Here is a 26,151-nt window from a genome sequence, read left to right as displayed (position 1 = left end):
CAGCGGAGAAGGAGAGGGAACTTGGAGAGATTGCTGAAATGATGCAAACAGCCTTGGAGATTCAAATGGAGGCTGAAGCAGATTTAAAAGTACGGACTAGACAAGTGCGTGAGCTACGAGCAGAGCTGGATGAGCTTAGACCACAGACGTCTACTACACCAGGGACGCATCCCTCTTCTCAGTGTCTAAATCTTGATATAATTAGTTGTTTGGTTATAGTTTGAGTTTTGTTGTAAGGGTTGTCTCTATTTTGTCTTCCGAAGATGACTTTACTTTTTGGGGGGATGATGTTGTTGGTAAAATCTATATTGTAGCTGACAGGTAGAATTGTATCTGAAAGGGTGCATGACGGTTGGGTCACCCATTTAGAAAAGTATATGTACATCGTCAGAATGGACTATTGGAGGATCATTATCATTGTAATCATTGTTGCATACTGCTTATATGAATAAAGTATCCTGTTTTTCTTTACATTCTAATACCTTAATGCGATAAGTATTCGTTTACCCTGTATGGTAAATAAAAGCGTACCTTGGGGCTTCTATTAAAGGAAAGGCGAGGTTATTAGTGGCACAATTGGGGATGGGATCTCATCACCTCAGGTGCAAGAGGGGAAGATGGAAGAGGCCCAAAGAGGTTCGGGAGCAAAGAATTTGCATATTTTGTAGGTCTGGTGCGGTTGAAACGGAATGACATTTTCTCTCAGAATGCACAACATATGACAACATTTGATCTCTCTATGATGTCATCTTGAAGGTGAACAACATGCATAGCTTATTTGAAGGGGACAAGATAAAGCAGACTGCTGGATTTTTGGTTAAGATCCATATCAAAACATTACAAATGGAAAGGAATTCGGAAATTATCTAGTGCGGTTGTTCTTCGGTCCCTTAGACTGCTCTAGTCTTGTGGATGTCATTAAAAGGCATTCATTCATTCATTTTCAAATTGTTTGGCTTTAAAATTTATTCAACAAGAGAAACAATAGTTTTTAGGATTCAGAATAATTACTAGAAAAATCAACCAAGTCACTTGATACAAACCATCAAAATTAGCATGCCTTACAACCATCTTAGTGCAATGTCCTGTAACTATTTTCATGGCATGAGTAGTTTAAGCTGCTACAATTTTTTCAAGAAACCTTTGTGTCCTAGCATACAACAACTAGGGTTTGAAACAAAACAACCATAGGGATGCTGGTAACTACTAACATAATGATGCCCCAATCACAATGCCTGCGATATGGTTTAATATTAATATCTTCAGTGGAAAACAAATGATTATGTCTTTTGATGCCCTAACAATAATGTCTTTGATGAGTATGATGTCGACGTCTCAAAAATAATAATACCTCTTAATGCTCAAAATGAGTATTATGTTTTTGTGCCCAAAGTCAAGAAGACAACATTATCAACTTATCATACCACAATGTTGGATGTCACTTCTTTTTGCCAAGGTCGCAATATTATACCATTGAATGAATGAATGAAAGATTTTTAATGACGTCCACGAGGCCACAAGCCTAGGGACCCACATAAAACTCCTAGACAGTTTGATGTGATTTCTCCAGCCTCTCTTTTCTTGTGAATCTACTGCAGAGAGCAACAATGGAAGCACAATGTCAAGGCCCAACCCCAAAACCACACTCAAGGTGCTCAAAGGATTGAACTTTTGGTTTATTCCACTACTACAAGTGTATACCCCTTCAATGAATCACTATGAAGGTTTCAAGACTCACCATACACAAATATGGCACAAAGCAAATTGATCCCAAAACAAGCCTTAAGGACAAACTCCCCTTTAAATTGGGTAGAATCAGGTTGGAAAATAATTACTTCTAATTTGTAACTCTCAATTTAAAGGATTAATACTATTATTGATAGCAAAAACTTCATATTAGATTAGGAATCTTAGGGATTTTGTGGTTCTAGGACTCACAACTTCCAACAAAGGCAAGAAACTGCTTAGTTCCAACCCAACCAAGAAAAATCCACCATTGGTTGCACTCCCAACAACCCACAATACAAATTACAAGAAATGACCTAGAAGCCTATTAGGTCTCCAATCCCTGGTTTTTGCCAATAATTTCAAAACTTTTTAAAAGACTTGAGGAACAACTCACACTTCTAGATATCCTTTTCCAAGTTCTCTCAAACTCTAGAGTTGTAGAGATTGACTCTACTCCAACATACCATAACTTTGACTAAGTCCACAGGCCTAATTAGTTAAGTTACGCTTGGGTTTCAAAGCAAGTGGTTAGGAATGGGTGCATAGAACCAAAACTCCACTTCTAGGGTGTTCCACTAAGTCAAACAAGGGCACTTTGTTTGATCACCAAGTCCTCAAAGTCTCTCCATCTCCATATCTAATCCGATCTTCATAAAACTGGGTCAAATACACATGGTAATATTTGACCTAGGGCTTGCTCCCAATATTTGCTGCCTTCAACTCCTGTTCCAAAATTGCAAAAATCTTGTAGTATACATCCCTAACTTGCTTCATACAAGTGGAGAAGAAATTCCACGGTGGATCAACAAGTTAGGGCCCTTTGAATGCCCAAACCTTGAAATTGAGGGTTTTTCAGACCAGTAAGTTTGTAAATTCGATTTCTTTTGAAAGAGAAAGGATGTAAACTTCAAAGCACTGCCAAAATCCTTCAGACAAATAGCATCAACTTTCAGATCACAAAGATCATCCTCCCCCCCTTATTTTTTCGTACCGTACTTGCAAAATAAAGTAAATTGCACTGAAATAGCAATATTTTATTGATTTGGAAGCAAGGTTACAATTGGATCTTCCTCTCTGATCCATTTTCGAATGTTTCAAGCCTATATAGGCTGTTTCCAACCGTTCCACTCAACCATCAAATAGTTTGAGCCGTTGGGACTCTTAAACAAAAAGTTGCTTAACAAATTGCAAAAGTTGCTGACAACTTTTAAGCAACTTTTGCGCTATAGCAAGAAATGTTGCATTTAGACTTTTATTGACACCTAGAAACCTTGCTAGGCTTCCAAACCCCTAAGACACACCTAAAAAGACATGAAATGACTAATATATCACCCATTAGGACCAAATGATGCCCAAGGTTTGTAAACACACCAAGGGGTCTTGTGTCCTTAACAAAATGGATGGGTCATAGGGAGATCATTAGATCTATCCCTTGATCTTATTATTGACCTTATTACAAACATATTGATGAATGAGAGTTGGGTGCTCTGCACTAGAATTTGCATAAGTAAAATGGCTCCCTTGAGGAGTCTTGGTCCTTCGAAAAGGTCTTTTATGTTGTTCACTTTTAACGTTTCTTTGTGTTGGCTATGAATGTCTTCGTATGCTGTACAATCCTTCAGATAATGCCACTCTATTTCCACCACACCCTTGTTGGAAAATCTACAAATGCTGTCCTCCCACTCTTCCATAGGGACCTTCCATCTACCAGTTTCACATCTCAAACGGTCGGAATCAGATCTCAATTGAGCGATTAGGATTTTTACCTTTCCTTTGATCTCGGCTCCTAAATATTCTTTTCCGTCATGTTCGCATGTGGGATTAAATTCTTTGACATAATAGGCTTTTTTTCTACCTATCTGGTTTGCCCACATGACATATTTGATTTTTCCTACCACCCATTTTTTAATTTCAGAATTGTTTTCCGGGCACTCTTGGTAGACAATGTTCCACTTGCTGAACTATTTATCATTTTGTTTCTTCCATGTCTTCTTCCGACAAGCCAGTTCTCCATCAACCACCCTACTAGGCCAGCGTCATGCATCCATTTTACTCACTTTTTTTTAGATAGCTCAACAATCTAACAATTGCCAAGGCCTACACCAGGAACATGCCCACCTCTGCTAAAATAATCTCGTATGGAATTGTGGATTTGATTTTGAGATTAGTCGTGATGAAGTGCTTCTGAATTCTTTCAATTTGTCACCATTTATGGTTTGATACGGTGCTCACCCATACTTCGCTGCCGTATAAAATAATTGGTATCACTAGCAACCCAAAGAAGGTTTTCTTAGTCTTCCAATCTTGTAACTCTACTGCCTTGCACCTGTTTTGAAGAAGATAAGAAGCCTTCCATCCCCCCTGTATCCTTTTTGATCTGCATGTTTCCCAGTTGAATTGGTAATGGAAATCTATCCCAGGATACTTGTATTCTTCTACAATTTCTAGCTTTTTGTCATTAAATATGAAAGTGCATTGTTTTTTTCTCTTCCTCAAGGAAAAGACCATGACCTTGGTCTTAGAGGTGTTGACCTCCACTCCTATTTCCATGCAAAAGGTTTCTAAGTTCTTCAAATGTTCCTTCAGCCCCTATGCTGTTTTAGCAATGAGAATGAGGTCATCCATACAAAAGCAATCTGATCACATATTCAGCCAGCTGAATTCCTTCTCCATTGGCTTTGTTTAGCCATTCCTCTAACTTGTCAACATAGAGGCCAAACAAAGTAGGAGATAATGAGCACCCTTGTTTGACCCCTATGTCACTGCCAAAACATTTTGATATGCCCACTTTGGTTTTGATTTTCGCTTTAACCTGTTCGTAAAGTTTATAAACAGAAGCTCTATACTCTGTTGGGACCTCCAATTCTTTCATCCTATTCCATAACTTATTCTTAGGGACAGTGTTGAAAGCTTTCTTAAAGTCAACAAAGCAGCAAAAAGCCTCTTCCCCTTGTTTATCCCACACTTTTTTTGATGAGGTACCTTAGGGTAATGAAGTGATCAATGGTGGAATGTTTTGGTCTGAAACCCGCCTGTCCCATAGCTCTTTTCCCTTTTTCTGCCCATCCATTGATTCTTCGCTCTACCATACTCTCGTAGAGTTTTCTTAATAGGGGGTTCACCATAATGATGCAGTAGTTGGAAGGGTTGTTGACGTTCCCGCTCTTATGGAGAGGAATAACTACACTGGTGGTCCATTCCGTGGGAAAGTAACCTTCCGTGACCATATTAAAAATGTTCCTGATGTGTGGAGTCAACAAATCTGTCCCCCACTTTAGAATCTCAGCCTGCAACCCATCAATATCCTGAGCTTTTCCACTTGCTAATCTCCTTATCCCTAGGGTAATGTCTTCATCAGAAAATAGTGCATTTGAATTGTTGGTTGTGGGAAGTGAAGCTTCCTCCTCCGGTCTCTCATAAAGAGACTTTGCATACTCTAACCATTGAGAATCCGTGCTTTTATTTTCAACTTGTTTCCTAGCTTGTTGTAACTTACTCTAAAAATCTTTAGAATTGTGCTTTCCTAGCATGATTAGCTCCTTCCTCCGATTAATCACATATTCTTTTTTGGATTTGATCAGCTATTTGTATTCTCTTATGCTTGTTTTGTTTTCCTTTCACCCTTTGAATTTTCTTTCTGTGGTCTTGCATTCTTTGTCATACCATGGGTTAGCTGGAAACATGTTTGAGATGCTCTTTTTTATCTTTGTTCTCTTACAACCCTTTAGTGCTTCCTGAATTGATATCAAGGATGCATAGTAATGGAAAGGAGGCAATAGACTAATTAAAAAAATGATCACTGTCCATTGAGCTATAAAGCATACCATCCATATACCAAACATTATGTCAACTATGCAATGTCAAAATCACTGTTAGGCATATAGTAATCATTCTCTATATTGAAATGTGTAGTTGAAACATACTACACTGTAGACTTGTTGATCGATCTTGTATACCATCATATACAATCGTTGTTTTATAGTCCTGCATACTATCAATATAGTAATCCTGTATAACATCATATTCTATCAATTTTGTGTGTTCCTGAATACTATCAATATAGTGATCCTGTATATCATCAAAGACTTTTGTCATCATTAGGTGTCTTTTGGCATCATGGACAACACACAAAGGGAACCATTCATCATCAGGTGTCTTCTGGCATCATGAACAATACTGAAATGTGTAGTTGAAACATATTACACTGTGTACCTATCCATGATTGATTTTGTATACCATCATATACAATTGTTGTTTTATATTCCTACATACTATCAATATAGTAATCTTGTATACCATCATATTCTATCAATGTTGTGTGTTCTTGCATACTATCAATATAGTGACCCTGTATATCATCAAACACTTCTGTCATCATGGACAACACACAAAGGGAACAAGGAACAATATAGTGGACAATCATTTGTATTACTTTTATGATGAACATGCCGAAAGGAAACATACCCCTCTAAAATTTTCTGAATCCTATGAAAGATAATGTATATTGACAACTATAGCACAAGTGTAACATCAATTTTTTCTACCCATTCATTTAATATTCAAGTAAGCAAGATTGACATATTCCCATGCATGGGATTATTAGTTCTAAAAGATTAACTGAATTTCCGGTATTGCTTTAAATAACAAATGAGTTAGAGAAATCATAATCTAACTAATGCATTTATAAACTATCATCATAACTAACCATTACATAATGAAAGAGAGAAATCATTTCCTGCCCGATACAATCTAAAAGGAAGTAATTGTACAAATCACATAATAATTGCATTACTAACTGAACATGAATAAACACAAAAGGAGGAAAAATACCCCCTAACCGAAAAGGCTAAGAATGCAGGCTTAATTTGTCTTGTGCAAGTCTTGGCATTAGGTGGAGAGGACAAGCATTGTCAGAGGCTTAACCTCCCAACGATGGACCATATGTATCCCCTCTCATTCTCATAGGAGAATGGCCCTACCCTACGCGAGATTAGGCACGGGACACCACCTCATCTTGCCACTTGAGCATCTTGGTGTTAGAGTGTCAGCTATACAACCAGCTAGACTGTGGAGTCCTTCCCATCAACCTATCCATCTGATTGTAAGCTATCCTAACCTCTAGTGATCACTTCAACAACTTTGCCCCTAACTTGCCCTGGCCAAGGACTTACATGGCACTTTGTATGCGATCACCCACTGTTTTACCGTACTGGGTAAAGAAATCAATGCACAGACAATAGATATGAATAGCAGAACTTCTTATTATTGTTCGCATAAGCCAAGACATTACATTATGTTTGATAAGATCTGATGATTACAATGCTTCTCGAAGGGGGTATAAATACTTTCCGAAGAACCTTCCCGAAGGGGTCCATCGGCTACATGACAATTACCGAAGGGCCCATTGGCTACATAACAAGAACCTTCCCGAAAGGGTCTGTCGGCTACATAACAAGAACCTTCTCGAAAGGGTCCGTTAGCTACATAACAAGAACCTTCTCGAAGGGACCTGTCGGCTACCCAAGATTTACCTACGACATCATCTCCCCCAAAAGAAAAAGTCGTCTCCAGACGACAATTACAAAACAAAATACATTAATTGACTAACTTCAACAAGATAAATATGTTTCTATCACATCATTTTCACATTTGTTCTGTGCCTGAACCAAACTGGTCTCTAGCCCACATGGCATCTATAGCCAGTCTCCTAAGTCAAGCTGACCTTGATAGCCACCCATGCTGCTTTCTGTGTTTCCAACTCCTGGTTGCCCTGAGCCAAGTGTCGCTCAACTGCCTTCAACTAGATGATCAACTCCTTCCAAGCTCTCCATGCATCCACCAAGACAGCTTCACGTCCAACACCTACTCCAATTGCCTCTAGTGCATAGAGGCTTCATGCTTGCAACAGCTCCAGGTCTCATCAACGGGTCAGACTTCCCACGACTAATATCCGCAACGACTGGGGGTCTAGGGGGCAATGCCCCTAGCGGGGTTGAGGGGCTGCGCCCTCGCGAGGTCCTGGGGCAGTGCCTTGGGCACGCTCCCTATCGCGATACAGGGCGGGGTCGCCACCAAGACCAAATTAACACTATGAAACTCACACAAAATTGCATGGAACACACTATTTCTGTCATTTTCTTCCGATTCCACACTCTTTCTGGCAACTACTTGTCTACCCTTCCCTTTGGCATCATGCATTACTCATTTGGAACTGTTTCAATCTGTCGTCACTTTTTTAATTTTATTTTAAAGATGCCTGCAAACCCTCAGCCAAAATCAATCTCTACTAGTACATGCCCGTACAACAGCCTCTGCAATCTTGAACAAACAAATTCCTTCCGCTGTACTTCCTAAGCATATGGTCTTAACCTTTTCTTACCAGTGTATGGTGTTTGACTGTTCCACTAATTTCCCTGAAGAAGCCGTATGGTGAAGGCATGTACAGTTGAGCCCTTCAATTGCCTCATGTCTGTACGCCAGTTCCGTACACAATATCCTATAACGTCCTTCAAAATTCGTACGCTAAATCACCATAGTATGCAAAGTCCGTACGACAACCTCAGAAGCATACAAATCCGTATGGCAATTTAAGTTCATGCAATCCGTACGGCATCAACAAGTATACAATTAAAACTTTAAAACCCGTACACCCAACCTTGTTTGAGAAATCCGCGTGCCTGTGGAATCCGTATGCAAGTTCTTAATTCATCACAAATCCGTACGCCAATCTGGGAGTTCAATCCGTACGCTGACTCTTGCAAAATCCGTACAGTGGAGGTCAGGATTGATGCCGTTTGAAGTCTGTACACTGTTTATGGAATCAGTACGCTGCTCAATCATCCAAAAATCCGTACACGATTCATTACACTTGGACTTATAAGCCTTTAAAAAAAAAATCGTATAGTGACATTCCTATAAAAATCCGTACGGTGGCATCCATTAAAAAGCCATATGCTACCTGCCTAGGACCGTACGGTGCTTTCTTACTTTACTTTTTTTTTTTCCTTTTTTTTTTCTTTTTTTTAATAATATAAAATATATAGTAGACTTAATTTTCCACCCGAACTTCGCCATCCTGCAATTACGAGGGAGTCTTCCAGCCATGGTAAATCTTCATCTTCGAGCCGTTCACTGCCTGAGGCACTTCTTGTCCATCCAAAGTCCATAATTTTATTGCTCCATTGTCCCCTACCTCGCGGCTCTGATATGGCCCAACCCATCTAACTTTGAATTTGCCTGGTTTAAATTCATTCCTTCTGTCATATTTCAACACCCACTGACCTGTTTGGAACCTGTTCAATTTCAGGTGTTTATCGTGCCACGCCTTAGGCTTGTTCTGTGTTACCTTTGTGGCCCCTTGTGCTTGCAATTGTCGCTCATCAAATTTATTTAAAGTACACGATCTCTCCATCCGATTTTCCATATCGCTCAGTTTGTTCCCGAAGCTTGGTACCATGGACTCTGTTAGCTGCCCCTTCTTGCCATAAATAACACCTCCACTCCGTACTGTTGCAGCTTTTATTAAACTCCTCTTTGAACCCTTCCTCTTTGTATCATATGCAGACCGTATGATGTGTCTTCCTTGTTGCCGACACCTTTCTGCTATATCTGTGGTTTGACGTAACATTTTCTTTCTTCGTGGTCGTATCGTGGAATCTTTCCTCCTTTTGGGTTTATACTGTATGTTCTTCCCTTCAGGTTCAGCCGTAACCGCCTTTCCTTCTTCGGCTTCTCTATGTTGCTTCAGACATTCATTTCCTTCTTCTTTCTTATCTTCATCGACCCTTAACATATTACAATTTGGAAAGAGTTCATAGTCCTCTATCTGCCATTGGTAAAGACCGTTCACTGAATCCAGATCGTCGTCTGTCAACCCTCCTTCCAACCGCAGGACTCCCTCCTGATCTGGTTCCATATTCTGCCTCCTTTCATCCTCTTCTTCGGAATCTGACGATAGAGCTTCTTCCCCGACCATTTGAGTGTGTAGATCAATGACATACTTCCGCCCTTTGCTTTCAAGTGAAAGTATTTTTCTTCCAATCGTGCTTCGCCTTGGTTTGTATCAGCCATCCTTGGCCCAGAATGGCATCATATCCTCTCCGCTTCAGTGGGATCACGACGAAATCCAACAAGAATGGCTGTGTTCCAATCGTCACTGGTTGTACTGTCAGGACTCCCAATGGCTTGATTCCATGTTGATCGGCCGTTAGCAGCTGGAATGTAGGTAGCCATAATGTCCGCTGTCCCAACCTTTTCCAGGTGTCTTTAGGCAACACATTGACACTGGTCCCTCCATCCACAATCGTTTCTGTCAATGTAGTCTCGAGAATTCCCATTTTGACGACAGCCGGATGGCGTCCGGATGAGAGGGCTAACAGCAGCGAATCTTTTGCACTTGCGCCACTTTCCTTCTCCTTTTTGTCCACTGTACTTGCTCTACTTTCTTGCTCCCTTCCATGTTCTCTTGGTAGTTGAGCAGTGGGAATGATGTTTGTGAGTGCCGATTGGAGCTGAGCCATAGTGAGCAACAGATCATTTATCCTGACGGGTACCTCGGCTTGCAATATTTGTCGTACAATGACTGATTAATATTTGTCGTACAATGTTCTGTTCTACGCAGTTTTGTACGAAGGTACCCAACGTGTCCTTCAGGTGTGCCGTTTCTACTTGCGTTGCTCTCTGGATCTCTACGTGGGCTTCCTCCAGTCTCTTCTTTTCCTCCATCAGATCAGGGTAGAGCTTCGCCTGTTTCCGAGTGATTGCCAAAACTTCTTCCTCGTCCATCCCGATAGTAATCAAGTTTACTCTGGACTTTGGGCGCTTAGTATTGTCATGATCGCCAGGTCCACACCATCGGCATAGCAACTTCGGTGTGTTTGCCGTTGTGCACTCTTGGGCAAAGTGACCCCACAGATTGCATGCGCGGCATTGAACTATTGGCCAACCATTCGCATCATACTGAATTCGACTCCTTCCGCCATTATTGTTGTTGCCGCTATTGTTGTTGTTTTGCCCTCTGCTATTATTCCTGTACCCACCCGAAGTGGCACCATCAATGTTTGCATTTCCATTCCCTCCAGACGTGAAAGCTGCTTGTGTAAGAAGCACCTGTGGAGATCCTCTGGTTTTCATGTTAAAGGGGCATTCCTTTGTCGAATGGCCCATGATTTGACAAATGTCATAGAATTGGTTCTTTGGATAGGATCCTTTAGTATGACTGTCGGTTTTACACTCTGTGCACCACAACTCACTGCTCTTTGTCTCCTTCTGCATATTTTTGAACTCCTTCATGCGGATCATGTCCTTCTGGAGGGCGTGAACCTTCTTGCTACTGCCTTCATCGTCGCTACTATCTTCTCCGGAAGGCTCATCATCATCCGAATCAGATGAGCTAGTCTTCTTCTTCTTCTTTGTCTTCTGCTCACTTTCAAGGCTCAATGCTCTATTATAAGCTTCCGTGTATGACGACGGTGACACAATTTTCATTTTCTTTCGCAAGTTTGGGCGTAGACCTTCCACGGACCACCTTTTCTGAAGTCCATCCGCTGGCTTATTTTCCATTTTGTTGATCAAATCTTTTAATTTCCTGGCGTAGACACAGACAGTTTCGTTCTTCCCTTGCTTAGTATTGAAGATCTCTGCTTCAATTTCATTATCGTCACGCAACAGTTGAAATTCGGCCAGAAACTCCTTTTTAATGTTATTCCAACTGTCCAGCTTCTGCGGATCTGTACTAGTAAACCAGTCAATTGCCACACCCTGTAGGGTGGTCGAAAATTGTCTCATCCAGTCGTCTTCATCAGTTATCCCATTTGCCCTCTAGATCGTTTCACATGTTTTGCAATGTCGAATGGGATCGATGGTACCATCACCATCGAACTTCGGCAGTTTCTCTTTTGGTCCTGCCATCATTACTAGATGTTGGGGGTTTTGTTGTGTATCTGTGCTGTTTTGCACTCCCGCGCTATTCTGAATACCCGTGCTGTTTTGTATCACACTTGCACTGTTCTGCACACCCGCGTTGTTCTGCACACCCACGCTGTTTCCAACACCCGCGCTGTTTTGTGAAAAAGGATTTTCATCAATTGAAGTTGTCTATTCCGGATGAAAAGTTCACTCCATGCTCGTACTCCCTCGGCACTCCGAGCAGTGCAAGTCGATCCCCTTCCGTCTGGATTCTCTTCCCTTGGCGTACACAGGTTCAGAAACTCCTCCCTTACTTCTTCCACCAAATTGAGCCGCTGTCGGGTCTCTTCCAACAATTTTTCAGTGCTTCTGTGGCCGTCGGTAACTTGCTGAAATCTCCGTCTGCGTTCAGCCTGTTGTGCCAAAATTAAAGTTTCCTGCGCTGCACGTAATTCATCCTTTTTCTTCAACTTATTCTTATTCTTGTTCAATTGATTCGACATTTAATCTTCATTTGCCTGTCATTGTACTTGGTCCATCGAGCAACGGCGCCAAATGTTTTACCGTACTGGGTAAAGAAATCAACGCATAGACAATAGATATGAATAGCAGAACTTCTTATTATTATTCGCATAAGCCAAGACATTACATTATGCTTGATAAGATCTGATGATTACAATGCTTCCCGAAGGGGGTATAAATACTTTTCGAAGAACCTTCTCGAAGGGGTCTATCGGCTACATAACAAGAACCTTCCCGAAGGGACCCGTTGGCTACCCAATATTTACCTATGACACCCAATGCTCGACTTGACAAACAAGACTATACCCTATTGCCCACCATGAGTTGACTCGATCTTAAGTTGCTTATGTTTCTTTTAATGTTGGGTTTGTTACCGGTTTTCACTTCTTGCAAGTTTTTTCACACAATTCTTTGATAGCAGCTCACACCTTTCATCTCGACCATGCTTGGTCGTCCTTGATGATCACAGGTGTGGCTGTCCATAAATCTTGATAATTTTGTTTACCCGTCATAAATTCTCTACCCTACTTGGGCCTTATATGGATATTAGAAAGTCATATGGCATACAATAATATAATCAACACACAATGAAGGTACCTTGTCTTATCTTAGAGGCATATTATTTTAACCTCTATATAAGAGCGTACAGTTTGGGTCTATCCCCAAATTATTTAAGTTCTAAAGGCAAAATAAATAAACATGTATATCAACTCTTAACCAGACCGTCTACATGCATATTTAATTTGGTCAATTCTGATCATAAATTCTATTAGATTGGAAAGCTTAAGCATTTTTAGAGATCATACATTCATGGGTCCTAATCCGATTGGAACAATTTCATAATATATTTAAATCTTTCATTCAAAATTGGCTTGATTGCAGAGCTTCATAATCATAAGAATTTGTAATGGAAAAGTACATGAGAGATGTACGACCTAACAGATTGCAAATGCAAGGATGTGTTTAATGTCGTCTATGGAAACAAATTGCTGAAGTTGGCCTTGGTCGGCTCCTTAGATGTAAATATTTCAATCCTTTGCTACTACTAATTTCTTTGGGTATGAAAGAAGAGAAGAGTTATAGAGCTTAGAATGGCTACGATAAGTCTCTCTTCAAGCCATGATTGCTTTAAAATTATAATCCGCCAAGGGGAGTTATGTAAAAGGTGACTTGTAAGGTGGTGGCATAAGTTACATTCCTGATATGTAAATTCAAGGGCCGAAAATATAAAGCCGATGGACTCTAAAATAATAATGCATTGACATAAGATGGAAATAATAATTTAGTACTTATGTTTTACTATAAGGGTACTTATTATATTTACATATACTTGTACGTGTAACATACAAATATACATATATACACACAATATTCCAAATATATGTATTTTTGTGTATATGTTGTATTTTAAGTATACGTATACATACATGTACGTTGTATTTGAATATATGCATACATACATGTACATGTATGTACATGCACAAATGTATGTAAGTACCATGAGTACAATTATAATAGAACATGCCTGTCATTACAAGAAGGATTGAGATTGACCCATTTCTTAAAGGCAACAATTGTTCTTAATTCGTTTGAATGTTCAAGTGAAAATTTATATATCTTATTAAACTTGTTGACCTGGTTAGCTCATGGTGGATGCTTGGTATACCCTTGTTTGGCTAGCTCATTTTCCCATGACTGTGGTAGTTAGGACTCATACCTGTTGGCTCAGTGGTAGGTTAGTGTCCTCGTGCTATTCCCTCTCTGGCCATGTTTCCCCCTTTGTTGCGCTCTTGCAAGAAGAAATTTGTCATGGTAATAACATATATTGTTAAAAAAAAATCTAGTTATTATAGTTAATAACCGATTTGATGAATCATTCCAAATCTTGTAATAGCATAACAACTAACCAACACCTTCCATTTCTCATGAAAATAACAAATAACATATGTTCCCATTCACAATAATAAAAAAGGAGTAAGTAATTTAATCAACCTTTTTAGGTTAGTGTGAAACATCAACGACTAGATAATTTTTCAAGATCACAAAATAGGGATGTAACAACAAGGAGCAAAGGTCTGTTTCATGGCAGGGATTGTCAGAAGTCAGACATAAAGATCACTGGGATACACGAATTGTCAAAGGTACAAGTTCCTGTTCCTGTTCAAGATGCTTTCACTAAACTTGAGTACTTCAATCATGAAACATCTTGTAGTGGCATGAAGATTGGCAAAGGATGATGCAAATAGTGCAGTGTCTCCACATGCTTATAATAGTTTCAGTTATGTATCTGTAATTTATTTTTGACAAATTACACGTAAAATGAAAAGATAAAATTGCAGGTGATCATATCACTTGCAAAGTTGTAATTTGTAATGACATGTAAGCAAATTGCATGTCAAGTTACATTAGTGCTGCAATTTGGAATAACTCATGCTTTTGAAATTTGTCGTAGTTAGTTGGATTTCCTTGACCTTTTACTCTTAGCCCCTTACCTATAAATAAAAGAGGGTGCTCATTATAATTTTTATACTTCGACAACGCGAGAAGGCTATGCTAGTTTGTATACCTACTCTAGGACTTTGAGCTTACATGTAAATCAGATTGCTTTCAATAAAAAAAAGAGGTTGTTTTGAGACTTTGGTCCAATTCAAGTTGTCATGTGACGACATTTTCTCGAATTAATTGTTAGTTTTGTGCTTTTGTTCAAGACGGATTTGAACTCAATCTTGTAGATTTTGAATTGTTTATTGTATTCACAGTTAATAGTTTGGTTTCAGACTTTGACCTGCTTATCAAGGTTGAAGCTAGTATAGAACACTCAAGCAAGGAGGTAACTTGTAAATTTTGTGCTGCTTTTATTTTCTTAGTTTGTGCATGAAAGGTAAATTATATGCTGGAGTGTTTGATTTGTCCTTGTTCCTGAATTCAGATAAGGAGTCATGGATAAGACTCTGAGCCTTCTTGAACTTCTTGTTTTTAACTTTTTAAATTTGTACAGATACTGTTGTAAAGATTTAAAGGTGTATTCTGAAATAATAAATACAATGCAAGAACACCTACTCTGAAAGAAGAGAGCATGGCGACTGTAATGCCCTGTCAGTTAACTTAGTGTACATAATCTTAGGTTTTGGTTTAGTATTAGTTGTTTTTAGTAATCGTAGATAGGGTTAGCCTTCCCTTAATTAGGAGAGCCTATGTCTCACATGCTATAGTTGGAACTGTTTTGTAATTGACCCTTCAAATTGTCAGTTGCGAAATATCTACCCAACACATAGCATCCAAGATGAAGTCTTCTTTGAGCCAGTTCCATCTCTAATCACTTGGGAAAAGCATGAGACGAGTCGAGACCTGTTTTTTATTTTTTTGATGACTACAATGTCAACATAGAAGAGGATCCCAAAGGTTTGGTTTCGGCTAGCAATTTTCTTCTTCCTCATAAGATTGCTACCCTTACACATGGAAAAACTTGTGAAGAAGAGTTTGTGAGTGTTGGTGCACAAGACACATGCACTGGCCATGGTAATTTATTTGATGCATTTCAATATAAGACTGATTTCATTTGGAGCAGCTGTTATAGAGCAGTCTGGAAAGTTGAATGAAGAATGGTTAGAAAAGGCAAAGTGGGCTAAGATGTTGGCTCAACAAGCTGAACTTCAACAAATTCGTGACATATACCCCATAGATGATGATAAACCAATGTTGGCCCTTTCAATAAATTCAGTTGTTTTTCGATTATTTTTACAATTATGGGTGAATATTCTTTTGATGACAGTCATAGTGGATCAGCTACTCAACAATTGTCTTTGATGGGTGTTAATGACATCCATTGTTCATCCTTGGTAATCTTATGATATGGCATTGAAATATATCATGGTAGGTTACTTCATTTTATTTGACATTTTAGGGACTAGTGATTGTCTTATTGGTGCAAGAGCATCCTCTTAATAATTCAGGGTCCTTGAGCGATTATCCATGAGAGAGGAAAGGTGAATTGGTCGAAGGCAACATGAAGAAGTTTCCAATACGTTTGTAATAGGTTACAATAAAATAGGTCCAATTTGGGACCAAAATGTCCTTTAGGGACACTTAATGGCCAATAGGCCAAAACATTGGAATAATGGCCAATAGAGCCAATAACATTGTGTAGTGGCATAGTTGAGTTGATTTTGTCATGTTTAGACCAAATATGGACAAATTGGAGTCATGGGCAAAGTTTAGGTTCACATGTCATGTTTTATTTTAAATTTATTTTTTAATAAAGAAATAGGCAACAGACTTTATTTGTGAAATCAGAGACTCAGATTCTTTTGGAGAATTTGCCATGAAGTCTCCAGCCATTTTGAAGACTCTGGAGACGCAAAAAGTCTTAGAGACGCATCTCCGACTCTGAGATGCATTTGGAGGAGGGAAGACAAGTCTCCTGATAAGCATGGTAGTAACACATGAAAAAAATTGAATTATTAATTGCATTATCAGTCTAATTCTCATCAGACATCTTCATCAACCATCTTGACAAGACATTACTTAATTAAAATAAGAATGTGCAACCTTGATATTGAATTAGGGTTTGAGACAATAAAAGAACATTGGAGGTAGCCATTTGTTCATTCAATCAATCATTTTTACAGCGAAAAAATTGAGAGAGCTTTGAGGGAGAGTTTGTACAGAAAATCAGAACCTCTGGGACAAAATTTCCTGGAGATTGGAAGGTTGGACAAAAACCCAACTTTCTTGAGGGGTGAATTCATAAAGGATTAATCATTGAGAAGATTGATAAAGGAACCAATGCTTCAGATTTATTGCAGAAAAAACTCAAAGGAGTAAATTTCATATCTGGGCTATTTTGGGCATCATTGCATCACTTTGCAGGTAGATTTATATTGGGTTTATGCTGAGATATGGCAACTAGGGTTTATGTTGAGCAAATCAGAACTTTGGTGTTGCAGGTCCTATTTGAGGAGTTCCTTACCATTGTTGGGAATGATTGTGCATTCTTTACATTCAGATCTGTATCTTCAGGATTAGCATCACTTTTGTTTGTATTTTCTTTTGAATTCATCAATTATCTCCAATTAGTTGGCCGCTGGATTTCCAAGTATGTATTTCTTATTAAGTGGTGTTTCCAAGACTTAGATTGAATTTATGGTTGGCTGCTTTAAATAAAGCAGAATTCAGATTTTCTATATCAGTCCATATTTTTCATTTGGGTGCAAAGGTATTACTTCCTTGTACTTGTATTTCTTTTTATATTGCAAATATCAGAAAACGGAAAAGAATTAGAAAACCACAAAATACCTCCCAAAAAAAGCTCAGAAAAATATTACTTCTTTGAAAGATTAGAGAGAATCTTTCAAAGATGCTTATCCAAAAAGGGACCAAATATAATTTTTTTTAAAATTTTGGTCATGAGGAGCAAAGATTGTGGTAGTATATTCCACAAAGTGTCAAGGCTGAATCACAACACGAAAAGCTTATAATGATGTCACAAGAATCTGTATGTAGTTGTCATCCAAGCCAAGGATAAATCTCCAAGAATCAATCTTCATCGCCAATAAAGATAGAATCAACATAGTATGCAGTGGATGCTGCCAAAAACTTTAACAACTAACCTCAACAATCAAACTATGATAGAACCATAATATTTGCAATAAGAAATTAGAATCCAATGTCATATGCATAATTGAAGAAGACTGAAGGACCAAGAAATTCTTCTGCAATTTTGAAGCTAGTGTAGGGTATAAATGGGAAAGATCCCAACAGAAATTCTAAGGCAAAATCTGATTTTTGTTTGACTTCTTATCATTCACCAGTGTTTTAGGAAGGTAGCCAAATTTTTGCTTTGTTTTTGCAATAAATGATTTTTTTGTGTTTTTCTATTTTTTTTTTTTTGGATTTCTTTGCAATTCTTTGGAAAAGGTAAAGGCAAACTGAAAAATGATAAAATAATGCACTGTAAACCAATAACACTTAATGAAAGACGAGAGAAATGATTTGATTTATTCCCCAAGAAGTCTGATTACATACCCATACTGTGTTGTATGAGGCTCTGGCAAAGGAAGGACAGCAACAACTACGTTCTGAAAATGCCTGCAACCTAGATTTACTTCCCTGCCATTCCTTAACTACTGATAAATTGATAATTGCAATGAAATACTGATTTCTTCCTACAATCTGCTGCCACCAAGTCCTAACGGGCAGTTAATGACAAGTTCTATTCTGGCTGGAGGTGTATGGCTGGCAAATATAATTGCAAAATGTATGATTTTCTGTCTTAGTCTCAGATCTACAATCTGTAGTGTAACTTTGCCAGAATAATGCTTCCCTAACACTTAATGCCAATTTGGAAGCAAACCTGTATGAGGTACGTCTAAGGAGAATGAATCTGGAAGTTAACCTGTATGAGGTAGTGTGGTAATGAACGCTTCAGTTTACAAGCATAAGCATTTTGCTTCTGTTTGGAATGTTGTGTTTTTCATTAGTGATTCAAACTATCCATCAAGAGATAAAATCAGACTTATTCTGCACCTTTAGTTGTTTGTAACCATCCTAATGTGAAGCAAATAGGACTAGAGCAACTGTAATAAGCATGCTATTTCTCAGACTGAATTTAACTCAAATTATTAATTAAACGATTCCTTCTTAAAAAATTTAAAAATGAAATCAAGAGGTCATCCAATGAGGAGTTTTAAGTTGCTTGAATTTTCAAATTTAAATGAGTGCCCCCCACAATTTTTAAGGATTTACAGTTTTAAGATGCAGATTCTGGATTTGATTGTGTGCCATAGATAACCTATTTGCTTATATATAGTATGATTTTTCTATATATTATTCTTTCTATTGTTATTTATTCTTCTTCTTGGAATTATATATATACACACACATGCCTGTTCACATTGTCTTTTTAGTTGTTTTTGTTCATTTTTGTTTTTTTGCTCAGTCCTTTAGGTTCTTCCTTTTTGCAATCTCCCCTTTTTTATTTTGCTTCCCACTTCATTAATTTTCTTCAGTTTTATTTCTATTTGTGTGTTCATTTGTTCATTTCGCTTTGTGTAGTATTAGATTTTTTGATATTTTTTGCTTTCTCTTTATCATTTATTTGTATTTCTAGTTCTTTTGTCTTTGTTTGTTTGTTGCCTTTTTTATATTGTTGTGTTTTGTATCATTTTGTTTCTTGGTTGATTTTTCTAATATTCTTTATCTTTTGTTTTGTTTTTATTGTTAGCTTTTGTAATTTTTCTCTCATTTTTTATCTCTTGCTTCGTTCCTTTTATTATTTTGTTATTGTCCTCTTTATCTCTTATCTTTGTTATTATTATTATTATCGTCATTATGATTATTTTTTCCCTTTTATTTGGGTCCTATTAACTTTTGGCTTCCTCTTTCTTTAAAACTTTTGCTTTCTCAAACTTTCTTCGGTTGTCCCTTTGTTGTCTCGACCTTTGTGCCCTTCTTTTTCTCAAGTCTTGGCATCCTTATATTTACTCTGATGGGTCTGTAACAACTCATTTTCTCTCCTCTAGCTCTTTTCATCCTGATGATGGATCAGTGAGTGTGATTCAAAACATTTTTCTCTGAAATAATGCAAAAATATGGCACACAATCAAATCCAGAATCTGCATCTTAATATAATGAATGGTTGTGGAAATTTCTTCATGTTGATTTCCAGTTTTTCATGCACCAAACTCTTTTCTATTGAAACTTCTGTTATCTTCAAAGTTTACATTGATGAGTGTATTTTGTCTCCAGTGAATCTTTATAAACAGATTTCTGAATGTCTTTGTGCAGTTGCTCTTAGTTTCTCTGAGTTTTGCTTCTGCTACATCTTTAGCTTTGGCAAAGTGTTCTTACTTATTTGAGGATCAGTTTCTGTTGAGAGTGGAGGACTTTATTTCAGAGCAAATGACCTTAATAAAGGTTACAATTTCGGATATCAAGGTATGTCTATTTCTGCTCATCACTGGTCAAGCTCCATGTTTGTGAAGGGCATTGGTTAGTGCTTCACTTGTTATGATGTAAATGTTTTCTGTTTTAGCTGAGGTCTTTACAGTTGTGTATGATGCTTACCTGTCCCGTGCCAATGAAATTAGCATACTATAAGTGCTTTATTCTCTTGTTAGAAGATGTGTAAGATAATATTCTAAACTGACCAATCAAATATAGTTCCTAATTGGAGGTTCAAGTTTAAGGAGTTCAATTTGTTGTGCGATCAATTTGGATTTAGAACTTGGCATCAACGATATGCATTGAATTAATGTACAGTTCTATATTGACATTTAAGGTTTAAGAATTAGGAATTGATTTTCGTAATTACTGTATGGTTTGGAACTACTAGATATATCCTGGTGTTTACTCAATGAATAACCAAAGCAGGTCAACAGGGCTCAGAAAGTAGATTTGGTTATAAAGGAGAAATATTTAATACACTCTTTGAAAGTAGATAAACATAAGGATCCCACAAAGAAGTATGGATCTACTGCATATGAAAACAAGAGGATAATGAATTTCACATCTGTAGTAAGACTAGGGCTAGAAGATCCGATAACTTTCATCTATCATGGAGGAAGGGTCTATGCATCTGAATCAACCATCATTGAGAAATGACCTAAGCAGGATCTGAGGATGCTCATAGGAGAATGTTTAGTGGCTGACATTCGTCTTTTGGACAATCCAGGTAGAACCTGAATACACCCTCTAGAGCCTCTTCTAACATCCAGGTGCCATTAGAAGGGATATGAATAATAACAAGTGCAGTCATGGCTGTTGAATATTGTACTTCTACAAACTTTGGATGTATGGAAATTAATACTTAAATTAAGAATGTACAAAGAGCCATTACAATGATTGAGAATTTGTGCTAATTTCTGATTCTTTTTTCAAATAAAAATAGCTGTAGGTGCATTTTTCTAAAATGTCTTTCGTTCTGTGGCTATGAATGACCATACTGGAGCTTACTCTTGCTATTTTTTTGTACTGCATTTGTTTTCTGTAGCAGATACATGGCAAAGAACCAGAAACTGTTAAAGCTAGTCAGGAGCTTCTTGGTGCAGTAATAAGACTCTCCTCCATATACTGCCGAAGTATAAATTCCAATTCGTACCAACTGGCAACTGATAGTCGAGATGAAGTTACACCTCATATTGTTAATATAGCATCCTGTGCAATAGAAAACTTATACGAGTTAGGAATACTAGCAGCTACGGGTGGAGGTAATTTGATTGCAATTCTGAACATATCTTGGAAAGGTGTGGTATCCTTGCTACAGTTAGAAATTGGCAAGGAGATTATCGCTAGCAAAGTGAATATATCAAACATTATTTTGACCCTGATATCATTGGCCACTGAATCACTGAAACTTTCAGCACAAGTGTGGCTGCTGCAGACTCCAGATAGTAAGACTATTTTACATACTATCACAGAACCTGAAGCAAGAAGGTCCTGCATCCCTATAAAGTTCTATCTTTTAAATGCTGTATGCATTTGCTCTAGCTACCCAAACCACGCCTTTAAAGTCTGTCATGATATCACGTCATGTGTTCTAAAAATTTCAGCTCTACGATTTGTACTAGGTTTTCAAGAGCACCTTAGAGTTGCTTCTGAGGCATTGACAGAAATCTTGGAGCCAACTTCCTTCCTTTTTCTATGTTCATTACTGAATTCAGGAGAAGCAGGATTGGACTTAAAGCTACATGTACTCAACATATTATTTCCAAATGACAGCAAAATGTGCAGTACATCATTAGAGCAAAGTGTGGATGCAATTCATGTAGGGGAAGTCATCATGCGGGGATTATTTTCTTCTGCAAGTGAGGACAGTTCATGCAGTGGAATCTTGATGCTTGGACGTGTAGCTGTGCTTTTGAATCTCCTAGAAAACTCTTCAGACCTTGGACCAGAAGTGGTGCTTGCAATTTCAAAAATGCTTGACTGGCTTTTATGTGCCATGATTCAAGAGGACGTTTATCTATCAACACTATATGCACAAATTCCCACTATTACTCATTCTGATTCTCCCTGTAAGTGCGCCTGGCAGTTCATGTTTTATTATATTGCACAGGCATTGAAAACCTTTCTAATTGTGGCTGCTTCAAGCGCAGCATGGATAGAGGTTGAATCATTCCTTTTTCGGAATATTATTCATCCACATGTCCTTTGTTATGAACTTGTCTTGGAGCTTTGGTGTTTCACAATGCGCCATGCTCAATTAGACTTGATTGAGAAGAATATAGATATGCTTTGTTCACTTCTCAGAACACTAGCAGTTTCCAACACATTTTTCTCTCTTAGGTCCTTGAGGAAGCTTGGTAGATCTATATGTACAATTATAGAGCAGTCACCCAAATCTGTAGTGGAGAATGTCTATGGTAAGTTATTCCGTGAATCTGACATCATATCAAAGCCATCAGTGGTCATTGCTGCAGTTCTTCTAGAGGAGGGTTTTCCATTGCATATATTATCAGAGAACTCTAAGAAACATACCGTGTTGAAAGTTACTAATGCATTTTTAGAACTTGTGATGAAATTTAGTGAGGAAATGAGTGGAATGTGTTCCAGATCTTCTCCATGTGCATCTTCATCTTTGATCAAAGAATCCGTCTGTTTTCTGTCTTTGATGTTATCACAATGGTATACATAAGTTTCCTTAAAGAAATTTTAACCATTTTTTTTCATTTCATTGAAATTATATATTGATATATTTCTTTACATCCTTAAAATAGTCACTAATATGTATTTTCAATTTATTCATTTTCAGTAAACTTGAAGAATTTGAAATCAATGATGAATGTATTGGCGAAGTCCCAAAGCTTGCAGTTGCTCTTATGAAATTGTACAAATTAGCTAAAGAGAGATCTCAAAGACATCATTATAGCAATCTTCTAAGCTATGCCTTGCAAATGATGTCATGTGTGAATCATAGGTTTGGATCTTGTGATATTCAGGATGTTCTCACCACTTTAGATGGCCTCTCCATAAATGGTGATTCAACATCAGAAGAGGCACAAGTAGAATTCAAACCAGCACTTGCTCTGTTTCTTGCAAGTTTATGTTCAATGGAAATTCCAGAAGATGAAGGAAATGTTGCAAGTAAAGCAATGTGGAATCTTTATCATCTCATTTTAAGAGAAAGACATTGGGCTGGTGTTCACCTTGGGCTTGCCTCTTTTGGGTATTATGCTGCACGCACTCCATTCAAAGATTTATGGCGCTTTGTACCACTGGATGCAGCTTTGTCATTTGATATTAAATCTGGGAAAGAATGTAATGTTGAGCAGTTTATGTCCGAGTTAAAGTTTTTTTTAGAGAAGGAAGGAGCATTGAATTCTCTTTCAGTTTGTGAGGAAGAAAAAAACCTTCTCAGGAGAGAAGGTATGATGCAGAACAATATAATCTTGAACTACTGGCAGAATATTGAAATATCCTGTGGAGAGCAGAAGCAAGATGAACAAGGTTTTGGATTTCAAGAAATGGAAATTGACGCAAATAACAGTGGCAAGGATAAATCGGAGTATTTAATGGGCATGCAACAGGGAATGTCATTTCTACAAAAAGGTCTATCGTTGCTGTATACAAATTTTGCAAAGTGGCAGGACGGAGAAAGGTTTGATTCAGAGCAGCAATCTGAGCTGGCTGGTCATCTCTCCTCTTTAACCAACGTCATTAAGGAAGTAGGAAATACTTTTCATAGTTCAAACCATACCCTTGAGCAGTAAGTTGATGGGATAGGTGTGCATGAATTACTTTCTTACCATTTCATTGTGGGTCTGAAGCCCATTTTTCTCAAGTAGTTGGTACTGAAATGGGAAGGCTGAGATGTTCTAATTCCCTAAATTATGGGAATCTGTTGGATTTGATACTGAATGTTGAAGTCCTTCGACATTTATGGCTGGCCTCAAGATATGCTTCGTTCAGATGAAGTATACCATGCAACACAAATTTGGTCATGGCAATAATTTTCAAGCATTAAAATGTGTCTTTTTGACATTCTTTTGTTGGAATGCAAGCATTGTGCCATGTGATAACTAAAAGATAATAATGATCTAGTTAAACATGGGATGTTGGCAGTTGCTTGATGCGATGTTCTTGTGATGATCATTCTTTAGGCTTTAGCTATTTGGGATACTTAGGACCAAATTGTCTTGCATCAGATTCCACATGCATTAAATAGCTGGATATCTTGGGCCTGTCTTGTTATTGCAAGCTCTGGAATTTCTATGTTGCGTAGATTGCTATTGGTCTAAGGATCACAGGGGTTAAAATTTCACGTTAATGTTTTGTAGATGCTCAAAGAAAGAAATGTAACTTTATGAAATGGATGCTAGAAGTAAAAGTCAAGGGTTGATCCATACTCTATAGATCATTGTAGCTTACATATAAGCTGCTTGTTTGCTATACTGTGGGGAACACCGGGTCAAGATTCTTTTGCAGGGGTATAAGATGGATGCTAATGGTGATTTCTTACCATAGATTGCTGTAGCACACAGTAAGCATTTTCTCTGCTGTAGGCAATTACATCTCTGACAAATATTATAATTCTGAATTCGTTGTTACTACTATAGAACTTGCATAAAATAGCATGGTTATCATTGTTGTTTTTTTCATTATACAGATATTATGTAATGAGGCCGCTGAGAAAAATAACTTTATCCTGGTCAGCCTAGATCTGACTTTTCACTCCACAAAATAGTTTTGTTATTTGAATATTTTTTGTAGAATGGTTTATAAATTTCTTGTTTTTTGTAGTTCTGCAATTTATCGACCAACGTTTTCACGTTACATATGGGAGTCATAAACCTTTAAACAGATCAATCAATTTGCAGCAGCACTAATTATGCAGGAATAATGAGAATGCAACAAACAGGGCGCACAATGAGCATATGACAAGACAAATGGGTCAAAAACTCCAGGAAGGGTATGCAAATTAGCATCCCATTCATTATACCAGAGCTAGTACTGGAAATTGCTAAATTGATGGTTTTATTGGGGTTGTAACTTATTCTTGCAGTCACCTTTGTTCTCCGCTCAATTTTATGCAATTCATAGGACCCTATTCTCTCTTCATCTTTGCCTTTGCAGTTTAGAAAATATGTTTCTATAATCAATTGACTAACTTTCCTCATGACTCCCCTGTCTTCTCTTGTTCGTGTTGGAGTTATCTTAATTCTAATGTATTGTTTATAAATAAAACCAGGCTAGCTTTTGCTATTTATTATTTAGTAATGCTAGTAATTAATAAGAATTATTTCTTACATGGTGATTGTGTAGGTGGTATGGGGTGGATATTTTGCAATTGACGGTTTGTTAAAATTCAATTGCAAAATAGGTAGACTAGCCATAGCGTATGAGACAAAAGTCTCTCTTACCTTTAATGGAAGGCTCTCCCTTCTCACTGTTACTTGGATGGACTCAAGGTAAGCAAGATTTTGAGAGACTTTGAACGGGTGTTACCAATATTCTTTCCCCTTAACTTTCAAGAAATAATATATTTACCTGTGAGAGTAATGAACAAGATGAAATTTTTAACCACACTTCTATCTAATAGTTGGAAATAGTGATATTGATAAAACCAACACCAACTCAAAGGCTGGTTGAAATTGAATTGATTTGGCTCTAAGTCTTGTTTTAATATATTCTATTAGAATAAACTCTACCATTGGGGTATAAAGACTTTCAAAGCAGAGAATTCTAACTATTTTTGTGATTTGAGAAGGTAATACAAGCTATAATCAAAGCTTCTAGTCTATGTATTACCACATTCACTCTTAGTCAAAGCTTCGGCTCCGATTGCATTTTAACTTGTTTATGCTCAATTATTTAAAACATACAATAGTAATATGAATAAAAGAAATAAGATGCAAACTATAGTCAAAGCTTCCAATTTGCATTATCACAATTGCACTCAATCAAAGTTTTAGCTCTGATTGTTTATTTGTATCCACTTTTCTTCAAAACAATTCTACACAACAAAAGTTATGCTTGCACAATTCTTTAGAGCTTTCT

At 37.6% G+C, this 26,151-nt stretch overlaps 1 protein-coding gene across 1 annotated transcript in view; it reads left to right on the top strand.

Moving 5' to 3' along the window:
- LOC149545061 (holliday junction resolvase) overlaps positions 1-24,202 on the top strand; it is a 152,012-nt gene extending 127,810 nt beyond the window's left edge. The window contains exons 5-7 of the mRNA XM_089795568.1: positions 19,942-20,091; positions 21,146-22,779; positions 22,907-24,202. Coding sequence (XP_089651694.1) covers positions 19,942-20,091; positions 21,146-22,779; positions 22,907-23,864 — 2,742 coding nt within the window. The 3' untranslated portion in view covers positions 23,865-24,202. The remainder of the gene's footprint in view (positions 1-19,941; positions 20,092-21,145; positions 22,780-22,906) is intronic.
- The last annotated feature ends 1,949 nt before the right edge of the window (positions 24,203-26,151 follow it).

Source organism: Cupressus sempervirens, chromosome 8 (assembly GCF_028749045.1).
Source record: "Cupressus sempervirens isolate cs-2001-9-10 chromosome 8, ASM2874904v1, whole genome shotgun sequence".
NCBI classification, from domain to species: Eukaryota; Viridiplantae; Streptophyta; class Pinopsida; order Cupressales; family Cupressaceae; genus Cupressus; species Cupressus sempervirens.
Note: the sequence above shows the minus strand (reverse complement) of the source record. Positions and strands in the feature narration are given on the sequence as shown.